General features: G+C 44.1%; 3 protein-coding genes across 8 annotated transcripts in view; 1 reads left to right on the forward strand and 2 right to left on the reverse strand.

The window, feature by feature from the left end:
* Positions 1–167: 167 nt before the first annotated feature.
* rps6kal (ribosomal protein S6 kinase a, like) lies at positions 168–12,582 on the reverse strand. Of its 2 annotated transcripts, none has more exons than XM_029165048.3 (22): positions 12,269–12,582; positions 9,815–9,874; positions 9,588–9,704; positions 9,410–9,491; positions 9,243–9,323; positions 8,107–8,186; positions 7,330–7,463; positions 6,907–6,944; positions 6,519–6,661; positions 6,345–6,415; positions 6,149–6,237; positions 5,853–5,917; positions 5,357–5,459; positions 4,989–5,113; positions 4,197–4,319; positions 3,722–3,811; positions 3,473–3,631; positions 3,232–3,393; positions 3,004–3,080; positions 2,741–2,858; positions 2,482–2,622; positions 168–1,381 (listed from the first exon to the last, which is right to left on the reverse strand). In XM_029165048.3, exons 1-22 carry the CDS (start codon positions 12,293–12,295, stop codon positions 1,256–1,258), a joined length of 2,211 nt encoding a protein of 736 aa, XP_029020881.1. In that variant the 5' UTR covers positions 12,296–12,582; the 3' UTR covers positions 168–1,255. The 2 variants fall into 2 exon arrangements, with proteins under 2 accessions (XP_029020881.1, XP_029020882.1); XM_029165049.3 differs by having other exon boundaries at positions 7,330–7,436; positions 12,269–12,581.
* A 975-nt stretch (positions 12,583–13,557) lies between these two features.
* On the reverse strand, positions 13,558–19,629 carry hdx (highly divergent homeobox). Of its 3 annotated transcripts, none has more exons than XM_029165047.3 (11): positions 19,435–19,629; positions 18,210–18,371; positions 17,706–17,852; positions 16,340–17,524; positions 16,200–16,256; positions 15,857–16,003; positions 15,159–15,357; positions 14,998–15,077; positions 14,338–14,433; positions 14,113–14,235; positions 13,558–14,018 (listed from the first exon to the last, which is right to left on the reverse strand). In XM_029165047.3, exons 2-11 carry the CDS (start codon positions 18,273–18,275, stop codon positions 13,770–13,772), a joined length of 2,349 nt encoding a protein of 782 aa, XP_029020880.1. In that variant the 5' UTR covers positions 18,276–18,371; positions 19,435–19,629; the 3' UTR covers positions 13,558–13,769. The 3 variants fall into 3 exon arrangements, with proteins under 3 accessions (XP_029020880.1, XP_029020878.1, XP_029020879.1); XM_029165045.3 differs by having other exon boundaries at positions 14,338–14,436; positions 19,435–19,628; XM_029165046.3 differs by having other exon boundaries at positions 14,338–14,436; positions 18,819–19,628.
* A 1,615-nt stretch (positions 19,630–21,244) lies between these two features.
* si:ch211-26b3.4 (connector enhancer of kinase suppressor of ras 2) overlaps positions 21,245–26,153 on the forward strand; it is a 49,487-nt gene continuing 44,578 nt past the window's right edge. Inside the window, exon 1 of one of the 3 annotated variants that reach the window (XM_055512203.1) lies at positions 21,245–21,639. In XM_055512203.1, coding sequence (XP_055368178.1) covers positions 21,576–21,639 — 64 coding nt within the window. In that variant the 5' untranslated portion in view covers positions 21,245–21,575. The remainder of the gene's footprint in view (positions 21,640–26,153) is intronic. The other 2 variants (XM_029164669.3, XM_029164670.3) reach the window with 2 other exon arrangements.

Below are 26,153 nucleotides of genomic sequence, written 5' to 3' on the forward strand. Positions count from 1 at the left end.
ACACATGTAGAGGCTATACTGGTCAAATGTGTTACAGATTAGACGTAAACACTATGAAAAACACTGCAAGGTGACATCTTCATCATCGCCATCCTCCTCCTCAGATTTTACTCCTTCTGTAAAAGCAGTGTGGACAGAAAAGACAAATAAGCTCCGACCACAACGAGTGCATGTCAATAATGATCTTTAATGTCAATATATACAGAACCTGAAAGAAAAATAGAATCTTAAAAATCAAATGAAATAAATACAATATCATACAATTTCCACAATGTCTTTGTGAAGAGATAATTATGGAAATTCTTTTTAAATTCAGCCTCTCCGGTTCGACGGCGTGCGTTCCGTCCCCCCCAGAGAAATCCCTACAGCTCCCCCACATGCTCTTCACCTTCAACATACATAGATTTCTTTTTCAAACTACAGTTTGTCGTTGCCACAACCACTTCTTCTTCGACTGCAGCTTTTTTTTTTGATAAGTTGTTCTATCATCGCGAAGTAACAGGTGTCAGACTGTGAATTTTAAGGGACAAGAAACACAGACTGTGCCGAGACATGCATTTATGTTACCAAAAGTGCTGCCAGATGATTTTGACCCTCGGGGACTTCTTTTTTTTTTAACTGCGCCACAAGCGGAATCGTATCCTTTTATCTTTAGGCTAATAAAACCGTCTTACGCTGCCCTTCAGCCAATGTCATCGTGGCAACACTCTCACACATAAACCATAACTTCACTTTGAAGGACACAAGTTCAGAAAGCAGAAGCAAATAAGGTGAGGAGAGAGACAGAGAACTGAGGAGGATGAAGAGCAGTGTGGGGGGGGGGCGGGTGGTTTGGGACACAGTTTACCAAAGCAGCTTTGAATCAGCCAATCACAGTGAAGGAAAAACATCAGCTGGTGCATTCTGTCCTCACAAGAGGATGAAAGAATGAAAGGCGAGGAGGGCAAGTGCATATGAAAGCTGTGGAAATAAATACAAGTCTGTCTCCCCAGTAGTAACAGATGTGTGTGTGTGTCCCTCTTTCCTCTTCAGCTGACTTCTTCACAATGCAGCCTCGTCCAGTGTGCATGTGGGGTCGGTGTGAAGGTGTGAGTTTGTATGTTGCATGTGTCAAATAAATAGATTAAAAAGGGAGACAGCAGATCTGACTGGCCAGGACTTCGGTCTGTGTTTGTGTACAAGAGTCCAACAGGGGGTGAGGTAAAAACTGGAGGGCGAGTGGTGTGTGTGTGTGTGTGTGTGTGTGTGTGTGTGTCTACATGTCTGTTGAGGTGAGTTTCTTCATGCTGCGTCTCTTGGCTAGACTAGACGCTGCCACAGGCTCCAGCACCGTCTGACTTGTCTTCTGGCTCAGTGCTGAGTATGTGGCAGCCATGGCTCCCTGGTAAAACAAAACACGGTCTTCATGTTTAAAACTAATAACACAGTAACTACTATATAACATCTTATTATCATTATTACCAGAGGTTTGGTGCCTGTTTAGCTGCAAGGCTTGTTATTTAATCACCAGAAAAATTGAGAAAAATGTGAGACGTTCTCAGATGGATCGATGATACAGACGCCCTGAAGGTTGTTTTGCTCCAGTGAAGGGCTAATGTCATTACACTGTATAGGAGTCTGTATCAGATAGAACATACCACGAAGTGTGTAGCTTTAAATGTTATTTGTGTGCTGCAATAAACTCAGTTTAAAGTTTTGCACTTTAATGACAAATGTTATTGTAAAAGGAGGAGAGAGAGTCATGAAGATGAACATTTCCACAAAATAACAAAAGATAACCATGAAATGGGGCGGCCCTGTCTGAATGTCTGCGGCAGTACATAAACATCTGATCTTCTGTTTATAATAGATCAGATACACCTGTGATCACATTCTCCCTGCTGTATCGAGCACAAGAGCAAGGGCAGCAAATGATCCTGTGGCAGACGGCCAACATCGCTGCATTATTGGGTAAAAAGTTCAAAAGTGTCGAAGCTGCTGCTCCCTGTCAATTGAGCTGGCTGAGCGCTCGCATGCTGCCCAGACACGCTCTCTGCAGGGGGTCTAAGAACAACTGACTGGTAGCGGTAGTGTGACTCCACTTCAGAACCGAGTGGTTAGAGATCCTGCAGGGGAAGTTAATGGAGGAAGGGGAAACGGCTCTGTAAAGAAGAGTTGCTCTCTTTGTGCTGTTTTACTGGGATTTTGTGTGCTTTCAATGGACATGGCCTTCATGACTTCTTATTGATCATAAATATCCACACACACACACACACACACTGAAGCCTGTCTCATTTTATCATGGAGTAAGTGCACAAGAACACAAAAGGGTGCAGCACTACAGGAAGAATCTTTTTTTTCCTGCACTCAAATTTAAAAGCCATTGGGTGGGTGAGGTATAAGAGAATAGGACCCCTGGGGAATTGCATCACTCTTTGTTTCAGATTGTCACCGTCTATAAGGGCAGAACAAGTCAAGCTGCAGCTGAGGGGGTGCGCTCACCTTGACGAGATGCGGTGCATCATGGCGTGTGAGCTGGAAGTGTGGTAGCGTATCTCTGCAGGTGATCCACGAATGCTTCAAAACCTGCTCTGCTGTGTAGCGCTGGTGAGGGTCCACATGCAGCATATGGGACAGCAGGTCCTGAATGAGCAAATGAAGTGTGTGTCCTTATTTTGAGCTTTTATTGGTCTAATCTTGAAGTAAAGTACGCACACGCGCACACACACACACACACACACGTCTAGTGTCAGTCTCTGACCTTAGAACTGTCCGATACCGTGTCCCAGTTGCCACCTGTCAAAGAGAACTTTCCAGACCCTATTCGGAGAAGAATCTCCTCTGGTGTGTCGTTTGGCCCATTTGCGAATGGTGTGTATCTAACAGGTAAAACATCGAGATTAAAAATCACCGTTCAGACATTCGACCCCCTGCTTTACTGTGACTTTGACACATATTTCCCTGCTGCTTATTTTCTCAGCAAGTTATGACACTACTTCAGAAATGTGTCCACTTAACCCTTACCCTGCCAGCATTGTATACAGCAGAACCCCAAGACTCCATATATCACAGGCTGCGTCGTAACCTTGTCGCATTAGTACCTAAACGTGCAAAAGAAAGACAACGATTCCAGTAAAATTTCCTCCAAATATACACAATTGCAATTAAATACAATTTTTAATATTTTGACATTGTCTTGTCTAGATGTCATGTTCCCAAGCTGTCTTTACTCGCTTCCATACAGTCTCTTACCTCTGGTGCCACAAAGTTAGCGGTGTAACAGGGAGTAAGAAGGAGGCCGTTGCCTCCACGGAGCTGCTTGGCGAATCCAAAGTCACAGATTCTGATGGAGTCAGGATTCCCCGAGTCGTCCATGTACAGGATGTTACTAGGCTTCAGGTCTCGATGTACCACCTGTGAAAAAGGATTTTTCTTTTTAAAATGAGAGACACATTTGAATCTCACTGCAGTTATATAGTTATTGTGTGCTCACCCCTTGGCGGTGTAAGTACTCAACAGTCTTGGTGATGGTGTAGAGCACAGCACTGGCCTCTCTCTCTGAGAAAAACTTCTGCCTGAGGATCTTGTCCAGCAGCTCCCCTCCCTTCATCAGCTCTGTGACCAGGTATACGTACCGACCCTCGTCATACACCTGATATCACACACGCACACACTGTCAGCATGTTAACAAACCCATAGAGACCTTGCTGTATTGAAAACCTCAGACAAAAAGGTTACTGACGTCTCTCAAAGTGATGATGTTGGGATGTTGTCCGTATCGCATCAGGATTTCGATCTCTTCAGAGGGATCCCGTTTGCTTTTGTCTATAATCTAGGACATGAAAACACAAGAAGCAGGAATTGTCAAAAATACACAGAGTGAATAATAGTGAATAATTAAAAGAAAACCCTACAGTGATTATTAAATAGCTTTAAGCTACTTCATGTTTGACATTTAAAAACACAACACTTCAGATGTTGAGCCTGTGCTGCCCTCTGCTGGTAAAAAGTCATCACTATCCACATTCAACCAGTGATAAACAATACGTTCGAGAAAAGATTCCACTATATGCAGAGCAGTTTAAAGCTGCCTTCTCAATGTTATTGTGAATAATAATAATAATAATAATAATAATAATAATAATAATAATAATAATAATAATAATAACAATAATATATGCACATGATATATCTGATATATGATATACCCCGGGTACCTTCACAGCATAGTCCATGGCAGAGACTCGGTGTACACAGCGTTTGCAAATGGAATAAGAGCCAACTCCTATGTCCTCCTGCAGCTCGTACAGATCAGAGAACTTGGCTGAGCCTCCCTGCATCTGCAAACGAGAGGAAATATGCCATGCAACGTACACTGTAGTCTTGTTGGATCATTCTGCCGTTTACCTTTTCACAGCAGCTTGTACTCGCAGCTTTTCACTACTATATTTACATTTTTTGGAAAGTAGTAATCATACTGCATGTTCTGCAGTCAAACTGTTCTAACAGCTCTACTGGCTGAGTACGCACACGCTGCACAACTGCCAAACACTGTCATACGTGCAGGTGTGAAAGCAGTCTGAGAATGTGTGTTTGTGTTAGAGGTTTGTAGAGGGGGGCGTATGTAATCATTAATATTTTGCACCTAGACATTGTTTTTCTAGATTTCAGACATGGTGCCAATAGATATGATTGTAATTTTTGTATCATGCTATGTGAAGCTGCTAGTGCTGAAAAAGGCAAGGTTCTCATAATGCATAGTAAAAGATGCAAGGGCTGTTCCTCATTCCTATTGCTCAGTATGACAAATTAGTGAAGTCTCACAGTACATCTACTGGGATTTCTCCTCAGTGCCCAAGTGGAAAGGTTCTTTACTGCGTGCAGACTAATTGATTTTAACAGATGAACATCTAAAAAAACGCCTGTACTCATGGGGGCCTAACGAATGCCCATTCATGTGGTAGAAACAGTGATGGGGAAAATCAAAAGGAGAAATATTGTATGCTCACCTGAACTATAGGGAGTATGCTGAGCAGTGGTGAGCTCTTATTCTCATCCATAGGGGTTGGAGCAACAAAACTGAAGCCTTTGAAGAGCTGGTGGGCATTAGCACTGGGAGGGATACCTGGGGAGTCTAAATATACAAAAGATAATTTATAATATAGACAGATGAACATATAAACACCCACAAGATTTTCCTGTTGTGTTCATGGCTCAGTTGCAGTTTCCATGGCTGCAGGAGTGGCTGTTGCTTTCAAAGCAAAAAGCATTTGAACAGAGCAGGCATGTGTGTGTGTGTGTGTGTGTGTGTGTGTGTGTGTGTGTGTGTGTGTGTGTGTGTGTGTGTGTGTGTGTGTGTGTGTGTGTGTAAATTTACCTTTAGGTGTTTTAGCTGTGAACTCTGGGTCGAAGCAGAACGTATCATCTGGTTTACCTGCTGCAGGCTTAAATGGGGGCTGCAGCTCTCTCCTGAACAATTTCTAAGAAAAAAGAAAATGCAGGTACAAACATGCAGAAAACACACATACAAGTTAGAGATCAAACCCTACTGCAGGCTGTTTGCAGAGTGTGAACATATGTTGTAGGGAAGCCAAGAACCCTCCCAGATTAACCCCATCCAATCCCTCTAACAGCTCCCTGCATCCAATAGCATCCTGCTGGCTCTTAAACACTCATGCCGGGCTATTAGCGCACACGCAGTGAGAACTGGCTCTCTGCCCAGACACACACAAACATAGTTGGCATAACCAGGACTGATGGCCAGTAGTCGCTAAGCCAACCGTTTGTTAGGTGTGAATCTACAACAGAAGCTGTGTATGCAAGGGTCTGTAAAAAGAAGAAAAAAAAAGGAGGAGAGGAATGAGTGTTCTCACATTCCAGTCGATGGTGGAAAAGAAAGTGTGGCGTTTGATCTCCTCCACTCCATCAGGGCCGGCCCCTAAAGACACAGAACACTTGGTTCAGTTAACCTTGAAAGCCAGGCTTCATTGTTTACTGAGGATCAACACGCTCAAACACTTTTATCTCAGTGGATTTCAGCATGTGATCAAAATGGATGCCAAAATGTTAATGAGCTCAAGCTAAGCAAACGGAGCAATGCAAGCATCAACACACCTCGCCCTCTCCCCCTACTATTTTCAGTGAAATACAGAGAAGAAGTGCAACTCACCTAGCCTGTTAGCAGGGTTACGTTTAAACAGCATTCTCAGCAAACTCTGGGCTTCCAAACTTAGAAACTGGGGCATTCCCAGCTTAGCTCTGGGGGGGTGGGGGGAAAAATATCAAAAAGAATCGTCACTTACTGTACATATTCAGACTCGTATCATGCTGAGAAAATCTTAATCATTGAGCACATGGCGACTCACTTGAGGATCATGTTCATGGTCTCATTGCGATCCTTCCCTTGGAATGGCAACGTCCCCGTAAGCATCTCAAACTGCAACCACACAATGGAAACGAGGCAGTTTTTGGCATAAATTCATATAAAATGTCAGGAATTTTATAAAAAAAACATGTGCATATATGTAGAGCTTGTGTACCATTAGTACGCCCAGCGACCACCAGTCTGCACTCTGTGTGTGTCCTCTCCTGTTGACCACCTCAGGGGCCATATACTCCACCGTACCACAGAAGGAATAAGCCTTCTTATCAGCATCGACTGACTCTTTACTTAAGCCAAAGTCTGCACAAAACATACATGGGAAAGACAATAAATACTGGACTACAACGCCAATGTAAAAACATAAATACTTTAAGTGGTGATAAATGAAAAAAGGAACTAAGGAGAGCTAGTCTAGGCATAGGAATGAGCACAGTATGCTTATCATTAGGAAAGATACAGTATATTATCAGACTACTTAGCTTGTCTGACAAGCATTAAACATGACATGTCCATTACAGTTATGTAGCATGAAGTCAAAAACATACCTGTTAACTTTATGTGTCCAGCTTCATCAAGTAAGATGCTGAAAGACAAGAGCAATTTCATTACAGAAGGGAGCTTTCAACAATTCTTTAAAGCGAGTTAAGACTAATGTAATTTGTCACATTTTTCACTGAAGGAGTGTCACATTCTTTTTATAAATTGTTATTGCTATTGAATTGACAGAACCTTTGAATTTCTGAAACTTCTTAAAAGTGTTTCATCTTGAAACATTATGAATTTATTCACTTGGTGAAGAATGTGACTCGGGTAGAGAGATAGAACACTCCTGCCTGGGTCACTGTTTGCAGTGTTTGCATTTCCAACAAAATGGAAAATAGTATTTTGATTTCATATTTTAGCTTTGACCTGTGCTGGGTTTACAGGGTGAAAGGTCAAAATGTGAGGGGAAGCCCTAAGGTTCATACTTCTCTGGCTTGAGGTCTCTGTAAACTATGCCCAGGTTGTGCAGGTGGTCTAGGGCCAGGGCCAGCTCTGCAAGGTAGAATTTCACATCTTCCTCTGTAAACATAACCTGATAAGAACTGGACACATTTAATCTCTGAGCCCAGAACATGAGAGAAATACAGCAGCAAAAGAAAAAAAACACAATTTCAATATTAAGCTTTAGTAAACCACATGTAGAAATAACATATCATGTCTCAGCATCAGCATTTAAGATAGGTTACAAGATTCAGCAAGCTGTTGATTTGACATTGCCAGCAGCTATAGCTTTGGTTCTGAGACATGCTTTCAACACAAAGTCTGTCTAGAGAACAATCACACATTGTCTGACTTCCCTGGAAGCAATTGAAATGGGCTGATCTTAGCCTCTAATTGACAAGCAATCGATGATCAAAACGCAAACGGCACCTCCAAGAAAAGCACTTATGTGTCCTTAAGGAATTTAAGTCACAGAATGAATAAAAAGTGCACACGAAACAGGAGAGAAAAATGACTTAGCAGTGCTCTCACAAAAAAAGACTCCCGTGTGCTAAATTTGCACCGGTTCCATTTGTAGCTGTCATTTTGACTACTGCTAAGGGTTTATAAAAGAACACTGGGCCGTAGGTGGCTGTGATTTTCACATACAAAAACTTGCCTATTGAACTTTTTTTCAAAAATGACAAAACAGTATATACAAAATAAATACATAGAAAAAAATGCATTTTAACCAAAAGTAAGCCAACAGAACATCAGCTTACCTCTTTGGATAAACGAGTGAATACATCCCCTCCCCTGAGAAAGTCTAGTATTAAATACAGTTTCCCTTCTGTCTGAAAGGCTGGGGAGACAAACGACAAATTACAGAGTTAGATTCTCTTTGGGTTTTAGATTGGCACGTGCAAACACTAACTCTGTAGCACAAAGGAAACAGGAAGATTAGAAAATTATATAATACAGACATGGTTAAAAACAAGTTATAAACATTAATAATCCACATCCATTTAAAAAAGGAAAGAAGCACATAAAGATAGGTACAAAAAAATCTAAATAAATGATACAGAAAGAGATGCATGTAAGGATCATCCTCATTAAAAGTCAGATGCAAGTGATGATGAACACCAAGTAACAATTCATCATAATGTGCAAAACAAAGTAAAACCATGCAGCTGAAAGCAGTAGATTGCATGTTGATATTGAAATTTTAAAATATGCTGGCAATCTTGCCTATGACTGGAATGTGAAGGTGAACAAAAGTAGCTTATCTCTGCTTCAACCAGAAAAACAAAATAGACCCATTTTTGAATAGGAACACAAAATTTGGTGATATACAGTATATTTCTCTCAATGTAGCCAGGAAAACCGCTCAGTACAAGGTCCAAACTCAATGTTCTGTTCAGCATAATGAATGAGTTCTTCTCAATAACTTAGTCCAACTTCAAGTCATCAATGTGCTTTGAAAACATTAAAAAGCAAGTGGCATTCAGAACATTTTACCATTCAAAGATATAATGAATGATGGACACTTTGATCTAAACTTGTTCCATTGTAATTTAGGGGCTAAATGTTTTGACATGAACTGTAACCACGATGACTCCAAGGTAAAGACTCACCTAGAGTAAAAACTAAATAAAAATATAAAAAATAAATATTTCCCCTATGGGGAAGAAGAAAAATAGCTTAACATATTAAACTCAAGGGTTGAATTATTTCTTACTGCAGCACTTTCTGTGTTGTGTTCTATATAGAAAGATATGATTCACTGGATGCCACTGCTCGTCTGGAGTGGGATGATGATAAGATCAATCAATGCAGAACAACAGGTTAGTGTGGTTCAAAAGGTTTTACTTGAAACGGTGTAATAGTCTGTGTGCTAGGTCACTAAGACAGTTCTTACCGTAGTGCAATTTCACTATGAAGGGATGATTGACTTCCACTAAAATGTCTCTTTCCATCTTAGTGCGAAGTCTGTCCCTGACTAGACAAAAACAACATGAGAGAGAGAGTCAGAACTGAGAACACACAGACACACACACACACGCACACACACACGCACACACTTACCTTTCAAAGATGCCTTTTTTAGAACTTTCATTGCATATAACTGACCAGCATCTGGACCCAAGATTTTCCTGACAAGGAACACCTGAGAAAGAAGAGAAATTTAGAATGTACACATCCATACAAATGCTAATCATAATGGCAATGACACTGAATGTGTCTTCTTCTTTGTTTTTGTCACCTTGCCAAAAGAGCCCTGGCCGAGGACCTTGAGCAGTTCAAACTGAGATGGATCAGCCTTCTCACAGCCCTCCTTTACATGATGGGTGATAGGAATCTCCTTATAGGTCCCATCATCCTGCACAAACAGTTTCAGCATGAGACAGGCACACACATTTACACCGTTATTTCATCCTACACGCACGCAGCAACAACATGCTTCAAGACCTCGCACCCGTCATTACTTACACAGTGTGAGAGAGAGTCTCCCTCCTCCATGGGCTCGTCCATGATCTGATGTCCATTGATCTGCAGCCAGACCAACAAATTTCATCAGAGGAGTCGACAACAGTAAACACTTCCACAAAGCTTGTTCATCCTGGTTTTCAGCTGAGCGGGACTATGACTGCAGCTCCTGCACGCCCACATGTATGATGGAACATTCAGCAGATGAAATCGATGAGTCACATGCAATAACAATGCTTTTCTTTTCTCCAACCGAAGCCCGGGTTGGTGTCAAATGTTATGGAGTCCATATTCTAAGCCTGTCCAGCTCTCATCCTGTCCCTATAAACCCTCTCATTATTGGCATTCTAGCCTAATCCCCAGTGAGGGCAAAAACAACATGTCTGGCTGGCTCGGAGGGGCTGATGTGTGCGAGGGTTTCAGTCAGCGCTCACCCTTGGTTCTTTCACAGTGTAATAGTGAAACGACTTCTTTTACACACCCACATGTATGATTGCTTTGTTCACCTCAGAGTTACAGCCGGGAATCATTTGCTTCAAGAGCCCTACGATGTGATGATACCATCAACAGTGGAATGTGAGACACTCAAGCATCCGCAAGTGGACGAGACAATAAAGCAAAACTGCTTTAACACTAACCAGGTCTGCAAAATTCTATTCAGTTGTGAAGCTCAGCCTGCATGATGTATTCAGTCCAGTGTGTTTGTGTGTGTGTTGAATTCCATCAAGCCTCTGAAGAGGGAGGATGAGTCATAGCGCTACGCAAACCTACTCAGTGGGTGGAGCCACCAACATACACTCACATACATCCACAGAAAAGAACCCAGCAACCCACTTCTCAGTATCTTAGCGCTTTAGAATACGTGGAAAATCAGAGCAGACAAAATATACACTTGGAAAGAAAGAAAGAACGAAAGAAAGACAGACAGACATTAAGGCAGGCGCGTGTCACAATACAGGCCTGCGTGCATGCGTGTGTGTGTGTGTGTGTGTAATCTATTACATCCAGGCTTGCTGTGTCATAATTCACACATACATTTTCACTCCCACCTTTGCGAGGCCTCATCAGTGCTTGTAAACGGAGCACAGCCTACACTCGCAGCACAACCACTGAAGCCTTTTGCAGCCGTTTGACAAAGACTGACGGGCAGACTCAATATCACGTTCCGATATTGTCAATCAGAGCTTCGGGGAAAGAAGCGGGCGTCAAAGTCAGAAGTCGTTAGGAGGCGGCTTTGGTGGCCGGCGTCGCCGCCAGTCTGATGTAAGCGGTTAAGCTTGATGTTTACTTTTGTGCTTCTGTTAACTTGGCAGCTTTCAAAGGTGCAGCATTCAGTGAACAGAAGCCACCAAAATAAGCTGCCCCTTTCATTGATAGGCAGGAATATGATCAACACTTTGAAACGCGTCATCCAAAGGACCAGAGCTTCTCATATATAAATAACAGTAATAACAGAAAAGACATGTGTAGGTGAGGACTATCACAGATGGGGGATTTTAAGTGCGTCAGGTTGGTTTAGCTGGACATAAGAAAACATCCCATTTCAGGCCTGTGCTACAGCAAACGTAACCTTCATCCACTGTTGTTCAAACAAAGTCTCCAAAAGGTTCAACAACGTTTGATCCGTCTGTAATAATGATGGGACTTTACATCTGCTTTAAGTCATAACTGATGACGAGAATATGCATTAATGCAAAGGTGCTGCTCAGAGGGAACTGTTTATTAACTACTAACTAAGCATTGTGAGTATAGTTAAGCGCTAAATCATATAAGCGACTTAACGGGCAGTTTTATACAATTTGATAGTACGTATCCCACACACCTTATTTAGGTTTAAATAAGCGCATCACCAACGTTAGATAACTTGTGCTGCTGAAAAGTCAGATCGGTGTTTTGGAGATGTTTGGGCAAATTTTACCCAACTTAAGTTAAACTTCGAGTAAACTTTATGTTGTCGAACTGCGTCACAAGTTTCGTGTTCATGCATAAAAGCACTTTAGTAGCTCCTGACTAACTGCCCGTCGGAAGCTGAACGTAAACTTGCCTCCAAGTTTCAAACCTGCAAGCTGTCAGCTAGCAAGCTAGCATGCTAAGGCTAGGTGCGCTAAGCTAGCTACGGAGCAAACTCTTCTTCAGAAGTGTGAATAACAACAAGGGCTTCAGGGAGATCGCCGCCGGCCGACGGGCTTCGTTCCCCTGCGTGGAACGACGGGTTACGGCAACGACTCGGCCAGGCAGCGATTACAACAATAAACATAAGCCATGCAACAAAAAAATAAACATCCAACCAGCTGGTAGCATTAGCTAGTTTGTTAGCATGCATCACGGTGCGCTGCGGGTCGTGACGCGAATTTGAGCTCTCCCCGGGCTCGCAGGGCAGGCTAACTTAACGGGACAGCACAAACAACAAACAACGAAAAGCCGATTAATATGCAAAACACGCGTGTGCCAACTCACCTCACTACTAACGCTGTTTTCCTCCATCTTGTGCCAGGATTCCTCTTTAACTCTAAGGCATCGTTGTCCGCCTAGACCCCCGCTCCACGTTGCATGTCTTCCCCTCTGTGGAAGTCCTGCTCTTCTGCTTTGACAATCAGATGCACGCTGTGTGGCCGCGGACCGCTATCAGAATGGGTTCGAGGGGTCGGTACGGGGGGGATCGCTGATGTTGATAACCGAACCATACGCTCCCCGAGAGCAACTCTACCCTGCCATGGATGCGAATATGGCGGCTACCGTGGTACCTGATCGTCAGTGAATGAGAGTTTATTGACGTATTTATGACGCAATTCAGTTAAGGATTTCCCCCGTCTAAAGCAAAGCAGCGGATCTGGAGATAGAGAGGAGGGAGAGAGGGGGAGGACGTGGCGGCGCGGGGGACTTGATGCTGTATGACATGCTGTGAATGACATACATGAATCCGGCTGATGGCACCCTGAAATAGTCAACCGCCTCTGTGACACACAGAGAGTTCAATTTAGGTTTGACGCAGGATCACATTTGTGAACACAACAGATTTTCTTTTTTTTTTTGCATGGAAGAGTCTGATCTTGGGGGTGTAAGTTGAATGTTTTAAAGCCACTGGTTTATAAGCCTGTCCATCCCTAGTGCAAGTAGAAATAAGAGGCTTAGAGCTCATCCACTTTCTCAGCGCTCTCTCTCCCACCCACCACCACAGCCTTTGTGTGGTGAGGTAATGGATACACTACATGTCTACATTCACTTGTGCCTGGTCACAACGTGAAAACGTCATGACTTTGATTTAGAAATCAGCACTTGACAATGTGCACTTGGACAGAAATAGTGCACTGCAGTTCATAATGGATTATCTTCAATCGGATCCGCTTTAATTGATCCAAAATATTGTCTCTATCTTTAAAGGTATATTATAAAGTTCTATAGTATTTTCCCAGCTTACAACATAGTTCTATAAACACATGGGGCAGCAATAGCGCATTAACTGCAAGGTTGGCGGTTCGAGCCCTCGCCGTGGTCCATGTGTTGAAGTGTCCTTGGGCAAGACACTGAACCCCAAGTTTCCCCTGGTGTTTTGAGCCAGCGCCGGTCCATGGCAGCTGCTGGCATCAGTGTGTGAGTGTGAGAGTAAAAGGGTGAATGAGAAGTAGTGTAAAGCGCTTTGGATCCCGGAAGGGTGTTTAAATGCGCTATATAAGTTTGGACCAATTACCACTTACATATAATCCCATCTTCTTTTAGATGAATGATAGATACAAAAAAGGCGTCGATAAATTAGAGGTCATTTATTGTTTCTCTGGACTGGACCAGAGCAAGGCGAATGATATGCAGTAAAAAAGGCATTCGTTAGCCCAACAGTCATAGTGAAGCATCAATCCACAGGCACTGGGCGTGGAGCGTGAGTATACCAGAGTGTTTGTATAAATGTTAAGACCATGTGAGCTGTGAAAACATCTGTGTGGGCTGATAAATATGACATATGTCACTTTAGTTCTGTAACTGCTTCCTGCAGTTGCTCTTCTGATGCAGAGAGCTCAGAAACTTCAGCTGTTAAACAGTCTTCGTTGATGGTGATCGTTAGGGCTTCTTCGCTTTCGGAGTCCAGTTGAGGCTCCGTCGGGAAGCTGTGATTGGACGATGTGTCTGCTGAATCAGCAGCAAGGTGGGCTACTCGATCCAGAGTCACGTCCCAGTTGTGGTCTAAAGGCTGAGGTAGACTGGCCATGAGTTCCTAAACACATGCACAACAGGGTAGAAGTCCATGACTTATTCTTTTCACTTCAGTTTTACATTCCGAGTCCGAGCAAGAACCACTGTGGACGTACCTGCTGTCGCTCCAGGTCGTTAGTCCTCACAGCGCTGAGCAGGCTCTTCGTGAAACTCGCAAGTTCCAGGTACTTTTGTTTTTGGTTCTCTAGCTCATTCTCCAAGAACTGAACTTCTTCATGCTGAAATCGAAGGATTCAAAGATGTGGGAAGTTAGTTCAGACCTCGAGGTGTTCTAGAGAGACTAGCATGAAGAACTCAATATGTCAGTATGTCACAGGCACCTTAAATTCCAACAGGTTTTGCATTTGCTCTAGATCTGAAGGCACAATGTCACCATCAGTTTCCTCATCATCTTCGTCTTCATCTATTACTTCAATCTTCTGTAACAACACACAAATATTAGATCAGACCAACCACTTGTTATAATAAAAAAGTATTGGTATTTATATATGTATTTATACATTTCTTTTCTTCAACAAACAAACCTACTCTAATCTTATATTGGTATTTAGAAGGCAATGCAAGCATTTCCAGTACAAAAGTGCTGTAATATAATGTTTAGAAAAAATAAATAAAATACCTATAATTATAGAAAAAAACAAGTAAATATTTCGTAGAAATAGAAATATTTTAATAAAATGCTCCATCTTTCTTCATGCTTTTACATTGATATTTGGTTTCTAAATTTCAAACAGTTGAAGCAAGTGACATGTTAAAACAGCTTTCTCCCCAACTGACATGAAAACCAGGATGACTTGGCCTGATAAAAAAAGTCATGGTGATATAAGGGATAGAGCACAGCTGCTACAGTTTTGTGACCCAGCTAGTGTGAGTTTGTACTGTAACCAAGGACAGTGAATGACCTGTGTCAACCAGTGTAGTCTATGGCTAAATTTAATGAGGCTCTATTGTAATATTACATTCGTGAAATAATGACGTACCACATTATTGGCCATTGGAGCAGCATGGGGGACATCTGTTCCATCTTCTCCATCTCTGTGTTGTGAGTCGATAGTGCCATCTAGGAACAAAAAGAGCGCATGAATACTGAGCTCACAGAAAAGACGGTCGTGTGTGTGTGTGCGCGTTGTGAGCGTCTCACCTTCAGACAGGCAGACGGAACCCTCATCATTCAGGTCATCTCCGAGTTCAGGTGTTAGGAGACGTTCATCGTCGGGGCTGAGGGCCACGGGAGACTCGTCACCTGGAGATGAGTTTGTAAAGACAGCAGGCCCACCTTTAGGCGGCGGAATTTCAATACCCATCAGACGGTACTTCCGCCGTCGGTTACTGATCCATGTCTACCGATAGAAAAGTACAAAAAACAACACAGGTGAATGTTTCACTCGTGGCACAAACACTCATTAAAATTACTTTAGTCATATTTATATAATGCATATATTACTAATTTTGTATTATAAAAATATATAGTATTACTTAAAGACTGTCCTTGCAGTGATATACTGTTTCCCTCAGTGGGCAGAGAATGTGTGTCGGCAATAAATCGTCGTTAGTGAGGACTGAGAGACTATATTTAGTCTTTCAGCATTCCTACCGTGGCCCTGATACATACTGTAACTACATGACTTTTACACAACTTTCACAAAGTGAGTTAAAAACTATGTAATGAACTAAAAGTGTTGTTCTTCCCAGGTCTCAGCTTGCTCACATAAGTTAGAAAATTCAATTTAATAAATAATTGTGGTTTTAATAAATGTCATATACAAGCTGCCAGAGGCGAGCCATAACTTTGTGTGTGATTGTTTTTCTTTTTGTTTTATCTCAAGCCTGTGGCGTTACCTTGACTATTTCAGTGTCTACATTGAGCTGATTTGCTGCAGCTGTGATTTTTTCCCTGCAGACTGAGCCCAGGCTGGTCATGCCTCGATCCCAGTAGCGTTTCAGTTGGATGAGATCCCCGTCGCTGAACTGGGTCCGATCCTGCAGCTGAAAACACAAAACAATGTTTGATTGTGCAACATGCACCCTGCTCAGAGGCACACTCCCACCGAGCGTTCAAGATTATTTCAACATCTTAATAACCTTCTACACAGCAGCATAATAAATGGATGAATAAAATCCGATATTTATTCAGCATAGAATAACAATTGTATAAAAAAAGTAAGAAAACAACAGATCTTACTGTTCTTTTTCTGGAGTTGCTGATAACCCAGGGTGCAGCAGACACACTAACTGAAGTCTGCACACAGACACACACACAGGCATAAGTATATGAATGACCTCAGCATAAAAGCAATAACAACATTAGCCTAGCTCGCTTACCTGTGTGCTGGATTCCCCTGTAAGTGAGGTCTGTGCTGTGAGAGAGTAGCTGCCCTGAAGAGTTGCGTTGCTATGAAGCAGTGGGGGTCTGGAGCCTGTCGTAGGAGGTGTGTGGCTTCTTCTCACCGCCGACACGTCTGTCCTGTTTGGGCTGGCTGACGTCTGCTCCTTGTTAATGTGGGTCTGAGCGGCCATATTTGCCAGTTCCTCTTCCCTTTGCCACTCATCTTCTTCATCTCCAGTTTCCATAGCGATGGAGAAGTTATGACTTGTGTCCAGACGAAGATGCACTGGCCTATGGCTCTGCTGGCCTTTTCGAGTCAGGGCTGGCCCAGGTCTAATTCGGTCGCCTTCGCTTCTGTCTGACAATGTGAAGACCTGCTGGATACGAGGTGTCGGTTCAGAGACTGGACTAGAGTTTTGGGCTGGGAGGGAGACCCGGGTCTTCTGTGAAGCCGGTGGCTGAGGTTGGGGGTTGGAGTGAGGTCTGGATTGAGGCTGAGCCTGGGACTGTGAGGAAGAGGACCAAGCACGTGCTGGCACTGTACCGTACTGCTTAGTCCAGCTGTGAGGTACTACCCCCGCTCCTGCACCTACCCCAGACTCCCCATGGGGTAACGTTTCCTTCCTGACTGCAGTGTAGACTAAAGGACCTGAGGCTGATGCGAGAGATGGAAGATTCTGAGAGAGTGATGCTAGTTTGGAGTGTAGAGGAGAGGTGGTAGAGCTGTTCCTGCTCTGCAGGGCCTGGTTAATCAAGGATGAGGATGTGCGTAAAGAAAGCTCAGAGTCCGACTGAGATGTGGGAGCAGTGGGTCTTGATCGAGAGCGAGGGACAGAGTTCAGGGAGTAGATGCCAGTCAGAATGACATCATTGTTGTTTTTGTTGTTGCTCCCACTACTAAGTGGAGAAGAAGAGGAGGGAGAGGAAGATCTGGCTGTAAAGGTAGGGAAAGAGGGGGATGGAGGAAGGAGGTGCACACGACTCTGGATGGTCCGCGCCACAGCCATTTCAGCAGGAAGCAGTGGCCCTGCTGCCAAGCTGTGGTTGGATAGGGCAGCTCCGGCTAATGTGTGATTGGAGAGCAGGCCCCCTGCAAGTCCGTGAGTGGGTAAGGAATGAGACACACCTCCATTCTGGTCCACCTTAGAGGCGAGCTTACGTCTTTTATTGCCAACCCACGTCTGCAGAGAAATAACATCACTAGGGACTAATTCAGCAAAGCAAGGATAATAATTTATGACACTGTGCTAAGTGAAAGGACAGTCTCATCCTTATTACATGCCATAGGATTACACTCTCCCTTTTAGGCAACACAATGGTGCAGCCTTAATTCACACACAAATGTACAATTTATGGGCCTACCCGGACAACACTGAAGTCCAGTTTGGCCTCCTGAGCACATTGCAGGATTAGCTGGAAGCAAGCTTTGCTCTGATTGGTCATCCCATTCTCATAGTAACGTTCCAGGATCCTCTGCTGTTCAGCTGTAAACACTGACCGCAGGTTCATCTGAGAAACAACCAGAGACAAAGACCTTTTTATACTTTAGCAGTCAGAGCTTAGTGAGAGATGGTTTTAAATGAGGAAGCTAAAATGAACGATTACACGGTGACCTTAGTCCTTCTTGACACGTTTTTGCTATTTCCTTCCTATAACTAACACAACATGACAGTTTTTGTAGATTAATTCCACAACAATCATTTTTAGTATGATTCTTTTTGTAACCAATGTAGCACTGTTATAACAGCTCTATGCCCTGAAAACGTAAGAGTCAACATACGGCTCCAAAAGCAGTAGTTCATTTGTTAGAATGCATCTCGTGTCATGTTTTCCTCTCATACTTGAGTGCAGTGATGATACACTCACAGTCTGCAGGCCACGTCTCTGTGGCCACGCATCCATTCTGCTACTGGAGGGGAACGGGGCAGCCATGCAGATCACAGCCAGACCTCCATATTTCTAGGTGAGCGCAGGTCTGCCAGTACACATCCTGTCTCAGTGCACCGGACACAGCGATGGGTAGTGTCCCTGCAGAGACAACAAATCAGACAAGAGGTCTGTTAAAAGTAGACATAAACCGAAGTAAAAATAAAGGTTTGTTGCCACAATGAGTATGTTAAACAGCACAACATGGTCACTATCACAGTGCTGTGGAAAATCCATCAGCAGTTTTCACAAAACACCCAAGCAAACTATACAAAGATGACAAATAACGCTAGGATCTGTCAATCAAAGTATAATAAAAGTGATAACAAAGCCACTTTGTAACAACAACAACACTGTCAGTCAAGCTAAGATCCTGTACATAGCAAGACATTATGCCATTTATCTACTGCAAACCTCTCGCTTCAAACTAGTCCTAAGTGGGTTTAAGGCGAAATCAAATCGGGACAACGAATCATGCACAACGACGTCAGACTCCTGCAGAACACAATGCAGATGACTTTTAAAAGGATTAAAAGTTTCGCTCCAAACCTCCCTCCCTCCGTTAGATCGGTGTACAGTCAGCGAAAAGCTCCAACCTATGCGTAACAACACCTGGACGTGGATATAGCGGAAAAGCAAGCGGCGACTCAGTGCGAAACACATTTAGTAGCGACTGTAATAAACAGAGTGAGACACGAGAATGCGGCGCGACCAATAAGCAGCCAGCAGGTTTATTTTGGCAGACACACTGCGCATGGCTGCAGCCGATGCGGGAGCATTACGGAAAGAATTGCCAAACTAAATGCGTGCACGTCTGAACAGCTCGCCGGCCCGGCTGTTCAGAAGCATTGTCACCCCCGGGGAAGTACGTGCCACAACTTTAGGACCGCGAGCCAGACCGTAAACAAACCGGGTGAGCGCCACAATAGCCGCGCAAGCAGCGGACGTTAGCTTGCAGGCCCGGGCGGCCATGTCTGAGCCAGGCAGCTAAGCTAGCATTAGCATAGCTTTCCCCACTGGATAGCAGCGGCTAAACTTTTCCTTCAAATCTGTGATTTCCCGACCCGCGCCACGGCCATTCGCGCTGACCCGGCCCTCGAGCGGACACGAGCGAAGGCCACCCGGGACCCCACGAAGCGAGACGTGGAATCCCCCTCCCGCTTACCATATTTGATGTCAAAATCAGACGAACGTTCAAATTCAGCAGATTTCTTCACCAGTCCCCTTTGCTAGACAATGAAATCAGAACGTCCGATCATCAATTCTAATCATGATTGTGACGTGTTTGTAGACAGGAGCCAATGGGGGCTCGAGATCATCACTGTGACATTCGGAAAGGGCTGAAAACTGAGCAGCGTGGACCCGCCCACCATTGACTTTGTTCAGGGGGTTGCTGGAAGAGGAGGTCACAGACATGGAAGCAGCCAAAACTTTGGATGTGAAGTCGATCGTTCCCTCGTCTCCTAATATTAGAAAAATTAACTTCACTGTTCAGTTTTTACACTTAAAATACTCTTTAACATACAGCAATTTTGCATTTACAGTTATATTTGTAACGTAGGATTTTTATTTGAACGTAATTATTGTACCTTAAACTCATCAGTTATTATTATGCATCATATTTTACACGTTTTTTATTACTAAATGTAGCATATTAGAATGCAGAATTGACATTTAAATCAGCGTTTGAGTTAGATGGCACGTACATCTTAAAATATACAGTAGTGCTTTTCTAGGACACTTTTTAACCACAGTGGAATTTATCTGGTTAAGCAATGATAAACCAAACAGTAGCTTATTGGCACTTTTAAACATATTGGTTAAACATGCCGGAGGGAAGGGGATGAAAGCTAGGAACACTTACAAAATAGAATAGAATAGAATAAAGTAGCCTTTATTGTCATTGTGCGACATGTGTACAACAAAATTGGATTTTGAAGAAGACAGCGGCCTTTCTTTGAACCAGGATCAAACAATCATTGACCCATAATTGTGCTTGCATTTATGTTTGACTTTGCTGGTAACTGAACCAAACCACAGACTGTGACGTGAAGCCTTTTACTTAAGCAATATGCGTTCCTGTGGATTTAGGGGCAGTGGTGTCTACTGTTTATATTGTTTCACTTAAATTCTGTGAACCTGGTTTATGTCTTTATTTTTGTTGCCTTTCTTTCTATTTTTTCTCCATTCATTTTGGGGGTAAATGTTTCAGGTGTAGCTATCTTAGATGGAGAGAAATCATGTAATACATTTAACTCCCTCTGATCATATAAAACACACAAAACAAATCAGGTCTTTTTAAGGCCTGCAGTTATTTGCCAGTGTCTATTCTTTCTAATCAGAGTGAACTGATTTACTTCCAGTTTCGCACCATGAATCAAGTCAGCCTTGTGTGTAATGGGGTTGAGGTGGTGGGAAGGGGGAGCAATTCATTACGTCACCCTGCCCCCAGGTGCGCAGCAGGGGGCGCTGTTCCTCACAACGGAGCAGCAGCGCCTGAATACGGATGCCGATCACCTCATCTGTACTTCGCACTCTAAAAACACACATTTTCACCTTAGTCTGTGATGTAGCACAATCAGTATGCACACGTGTTGTGAACAAAGATTATAATAATAAATTCCTTCCATCAGTAATCATACACATACTGTATATATCCTCAGGTAGGCCTACTTGTGGTACGTCTCTGCTCGATTGCACATCATATTCTAAGTTATTTATCGTGCTTTTGTGTATAATGCAGCTTGAGTTATTTTTGCACAATTCCCTAATTTCTCTGTATGTATGTGCATGTGTAAAACGGAGAGGGAGGGAGATACGGAGAGATCCTCCCTATATGGTGTGCGTTGCACCATTCCCTGGTCTGTATTATGAGTGGTGGCCCTTGTGATGCTGCAGCGAGGCGGGCGGGAGCGAAAGAGGAGAGGGGAGGGGTCGCTCAGTCCCCTCGCGCCCACCGAATCCACTTCTCACAGCGTGCGGGCTGCTGGCGGGAAGGCACGAGAAAAAAAGAGAGAGAGCGAGAGAGACTGAAGGAAAGAGAGGCGAGAGGGAGGGAGAGAGGGGGAGAGAGAGAGAGAGAGAGCGAGCGTGTGTGCGTGCTGTGTGCGCGCGTGGATTGCACCACCGCATCCCGTTCACCGTTTCTGCAGGCGGCCGAGCTCTGATGGAGAGAATAAAACTGACAGACCGTCCCTTTTCCTCAGATTTATGCACCGCCGTGTCATTCCAGATGTGACTGACAGGTCATTTTTATGTCGTCCGCATTGAGTCCTGCGCTGATCATCTCGGAGAGACTGTGACACCATGGCTTTGGTTATGGAACCTATAAGTAAATGGACTCCAAAGCAAGTGCTGGACTGGATGAAAGGTAAATTGTGCATTCCCTCATTGCAACAAGCTGAACGTGTTCATTCTGCGTGTGGATAGAATGAGGATGATGAAGGTGGTGGTGGTGATGATGATGATGATGATGATGATGACGGTGGCGTTCAGCGGTGGGCCACACTGTGTGCATGTGTGTGCTCCTAGTACAAACCTGCAGGCTGACGTGTGGCTTTAGATGCCGTAACTGGCGGCCGTGGGGATGATTAAAGTCACCAAAGTGGGGTGAAAGCGTTTGAGCCGGCGCAGTGAAACGGTTCTCCCCAAGAAGCAGGGAGTGGAGTCTTACCGTTCTGTCATCTCTTTTGCTGGAGAGCGCACCCCTCGCAACCCTATAGGCTGCTAATGCCGCTGCCGCTGACTCCATCAGCATCGGCGGCAGAGTCGCTCTCGTCAATGAAGCTGGCTGATATGTCATCTGCTCACTCACTGGCACATGCTCCAATGCTCCATGTCACCACTCGCTTTATTTGAGCGCGAGAGTGCCCACGTGCGTGTGCGCGCGCGCTTATGATTAATATGGTTAGCTGCATGCACCTCCGCCCCCCTCCTCCCCCTTACCACCACCACCACCACCACCCCGCTCTCAGCCCCCCAATCCCCAAAGCCAACCGTACAGTTTCAGCACCGTGGACAGCGCAGTGCCGCTTGCCATATAAGGTAAACGCACCGTTCACGCTCGCTCTTTTTTGGGAGGGGGGGCTGTTGCTCGCTTTGCTGGCCCGAGATGCGTCCGTTCAAACAGACAGTATGAATGAGTAATCACTAATCGTGTGTGTGCGTGTGTGTATGTGTGTGTGTGGTAGTAGGAGCTGTTCTCACACACTCTGTTGCTACAAAGCTGTGACAGAAAACTGTGGTAGGCCTATTGACAGACAATGGAAATGGGCAGGGTGTCTGCAATCCCTTTACTTAAGAGAATGACTTAATCACTACTTGTGTGATGACTCAAACCTAAACGGATTGTTCCCTGATGCCAGCGATTGTCTCTGCATTACCTAAATATAGAGCAGATTTACAAACTTTTACCATTAAAAACATTCTGCAAACTTTTTTTAGCATTTTAGGAGCAATAAAAATTATTTTGATTGTGATGAAGCCCTAATCTGTAAGACTGTAGACTAGAAAGTGGTTTATAGACCAGGAAGTATTTGGGTTTAAAATGTGATTTCATAACTGGTCTTCTCAGTCACAGTGAAAACAGCCAGTAGAGTTTACAAAGCTTCAGTCTTTTTTTGATTGGACATTAGATTAACAGGCCTAATATGGTTAGGGTTGTTAAGTTTTGATCGGCCATGCGCTTAACGTGCACACACAGATGTATGACATTTTAGCTTGTTACAGGTCTCAGCAGGAAGAAAAACTCCATATATCCGAACAATAACATTTCAGTTGAATTCAAAGCTGACAGAATAGGACGATGTGTCAAACCTATGATCTCAATATGGTAAACCTAATAATTATCTTTGATTATTTGCTGCTATTTGTGGTCTAGTAAATTGAAAGCAGCCATTCTTGGGTAAAGTAAAGTCGTAGGAAATGTGCATAATTGCCCTAGTCTAAAAAGGAAGTAGTTACATCTCGTTACAGCTTCATAATTTGCCTCCTCACACGTGCTGTTTGAAAAACAGTCCTGAAGCTGGAGTTCAGAGATTCCGTTTCCTTTCAGACCTCCACCAACATCTTCCAGTCTTGTCCCCGTTCTCATAAGGCTCCCTGCTTTTTCCTCTGGGGCTTTAAACACAGAGCCTCGGTGGCAGGCTCGCGCTCAGATCTTATTCTCTTATGACTAAACTAAAAGGCAAAAGGCTGGTATTAAGCTGTGCGCTTACACAGGCTTCACTTTGGCCTCTGCTCTGAAAGCTCTTCATCTCTGTCGCACTGTTCCTGTAGTCTTGTGCCATTTTCAGTGAACGGTGGCACCGAGACCCTCTTTCAGAAGTGTTCCTCTCAACACAGAAGTACTTTAAGTAAAAACAAACACAAGACGAATGGGTGGTGAAAGAATTTGTCGTCACCTCATCTTGTAGACAAATTGGATGTGATGTTATTTCACTGTTTGGGAACTTTGCCGTCATTGTCCTCTGTTTGTCATTTACATTATGATGTTATTGTTAATGATATCTACATCATCTCACAGCAAGAAGGACCTGAGATTCTTGTCCTGTTTGTCTGTTGCTCGGGTTCTCTCTGATTCATCCCACGGTCCAAAGACATGCAGTCAGGATAATTTGTCACTCTTAATTGCTGGTAGGTTTAACTGTGAGTGGAAACAATAATCTGTTTCTACATGATGATAGGGGCTATAGGGGTTTCTAAACACAGTAAATAAGATATGACATTGGACATAGTTAATTACCTACATGAATTACCTACATTGTAACTTTTCTTTTACATTGAGAGACCATGAATTTGAACTAATGTGTGGGCAAATCACAGAGTCAGTGTCAGATTTTGTGGTACATAAATCATAGCTTGCACTTTCTGGGGATCCTCACCTTTGCTGTTTCAAAGCCAGCAACCAAACCTAGGTGAGACAAGCTGGTTAAGTTGATGGTTTTCTTCTGAGTAGTTGGATGACGGATGACCAGACTTGTTTCCTGCCTCCTAGTCTGGGCTGTTTTGTCAGCGGTTCTGAAGCTTTCAGGAACGTGAAGAGAGGTGATGATGGGAACGAGAGAGTCCAGGACCCAGGGGCAGAGACAGGGAGACTGGGGCCCTGGGTGCCCGCGGGCAGGAAACAGAGTGGAGTTTACGGCTGCAATGCCTGGTGCGTTGTAGTGTTAAATAGGGCGTAAGGCACGTAGTTTACACCTGAACGTGAAGACTCATGGGGTAACGTCTGTGGCACGGCTTCCCAGAGTTGACGTCTGGTTGGGTTGCGCCTTTGAAAAAAATCCTTTGTTGAGGCTTAGCACCAGTAAGATAAACTAAGATGTACCTTTTTGGTGGGATAAACTGGGTTTGAACTGGCAACCTTCTGCCTCCCAGACGAACGGTCTTATCAGGTCACCCACAGTTAGTCGATGTTTAACCCTGTGGTGTCTTAGTAATGAGTGATATGATGTGATATGATGGTACACCTATATGCTGGTTAGTTAGGGATCTTTAAGCAAAAACCCCTAAGCTGGCTGCAGCCCTATTTGCCACCAGTCCAGTTGTGACAGGTGAAAGAATAGGGGACAGAAAAGCTGTAGCCCTGATGCCAAGTAGACTTTATTGAGCTCCAGCTGCTGTGGACGGGCCGCTTCAGCAGCAGAACACCGGTGAGGCTCACACAACGATGACTCATCAGCGTTTGTTTTGATTCGAACACCCACACGAGAGGATTTTCCACTGTGTGTGTGTGTGTTTGTGGGTGTGCACTGCCGGGGTGATCTCCGACGCAAATGAAGTGTAAGATGTGACGCGTACGGGTCTGCGCTTTAATATGCGAGGCAGCAAAGACAAATGCACTGCTTCTCCTTCGCACTAGAAGGAATAATAATACAGCAGTTCACCAGCGTTGCAGTCATCTCTCGGCTCCTGTTTGCACGATGGTGAGTTGGAACCCCCGTGAAAGTAAAGCAATCGCCTGACGCCACCAGTTCAGTTTATTATCTGTTAGAAACGTTGCAACATAAACACTAAAGCCTAACGCTACAGCAGAGAACGTTTTATTCTGACGCTAAATTATTCATCTGGATGCTTTCTGATTGTCTCGTGGAGTGTTGTTGACCAAGTTTACTACCATTCCATACTGTGATCTCTGATTAAGTCTCCTGCTGGCATGGTAAAGGAGTCTGTGTTGGAAAACATGCTCCCCCCGACTCTGGCTGTGTGTTTGTACTTTAAGCTACATTAAACATTAAAGAGCACACCTTATTATGGGAACACACACACACACACACACACACACACACACACACACACACACACACACACACACACACACACACACACACACACACACACACACACACACACACACACACACACACACCTCCATTTTTACACCCACGTGAGACCACCGCTGCATTTGCTGCGTATGGATGCACACAGACGCGGTCTTTGGAATGATTTTTTACTGTACATCCTCCGTGTAGTCGCTTAAGTATGTATGCACACTGACACATATGCAGAGACACACAAACTCCAGAGCAGCAGCTTTAAGTGGGGCATCGGTAGCCATGGAAACCAGATCCGATCGAGTTGGAGTCACAGCACATGTCATAAGATGGGGAAGCGGTAACGCGCACGGATGCCCTATCCTCGTCCTGTGTGCCTCTAATACGCGCTCAGACGCGTAGCGAGGCGTGTACGCATGCAGCATTTGGATGCACAGAGGGCGAGCGGGAGAGCGAGAGAGAAAGCGGTGGATGGAGGAATTCTGAGATGCAAAGCAAAATGAAAGGAAGCCTGATGGGTCTAAAATGGGGGAGGAAATGAGGGAGTGTGCGGAGGGAGGAGAGCACAGAGGCGACGGCAGAGCGGTGCAGAGAATGGGTGATGCAGTGGGCA

Source organism: Betta splendens, chromosome 10, assembly GCF_900634795.4.
Source record: "Betta splendens chromosome 10, fBetSpl5.4, whole genome shotgun sequence".
In the NCBI taxonomy this organism is placed as follows: domain Eukaryota; kingdom Metazoa; phylum Chordata; class Actinopteri; order Anabantiformes; family Osphronemidae; genus Betta; species Betta splendens.

Excerpts from the sequence above, each read along its gene's own strand:
- hdx (XM_029165045.3), bottom strand. The coding sequence starts at position 18,275 with ATGGCTGCCCCGTTCCCCTCCAGTAGCAGAATGGATGCGTGGCCACAG. Across the intron at positions 17,525-17,705 it reads TGGACTTCAGTGTTGTCCGG|ACGTGGGTTGGCAATAAAAG; the intron begins GTAGGCCCATAA and ends ATTTCTCTGCAG. Across the intron at positions 14,437-14,997 it reads CTCCAATGGCCAATAATGTG|AAGATTGAAGTAATAGATGA; the intron begins GTACGTCATTAT and ends GTGTTGTTACAG.
- rps6kal (XM_029165048.3), bottom strand. The coding sequence starts at position 12,295 with ATGGAGGAAAACAGCGTTAGTAGTGAG. Across the intron at positions 8,187-9,242 it reads CATAGTGAAATTGCACTACG|CCTTTCAGACAGAAGGGAAA; the intron begins GTAAGAACTGTC and ends TTGTCTCCCCAG. Across the intron at positions 6,238-6,344 it reads ACCATGAACATGATCCTCAA|AGCTAAGCTGGGAATGCCCC; the intron begins GTGAGTCGCCAT and ends CCACCCCCCCAG.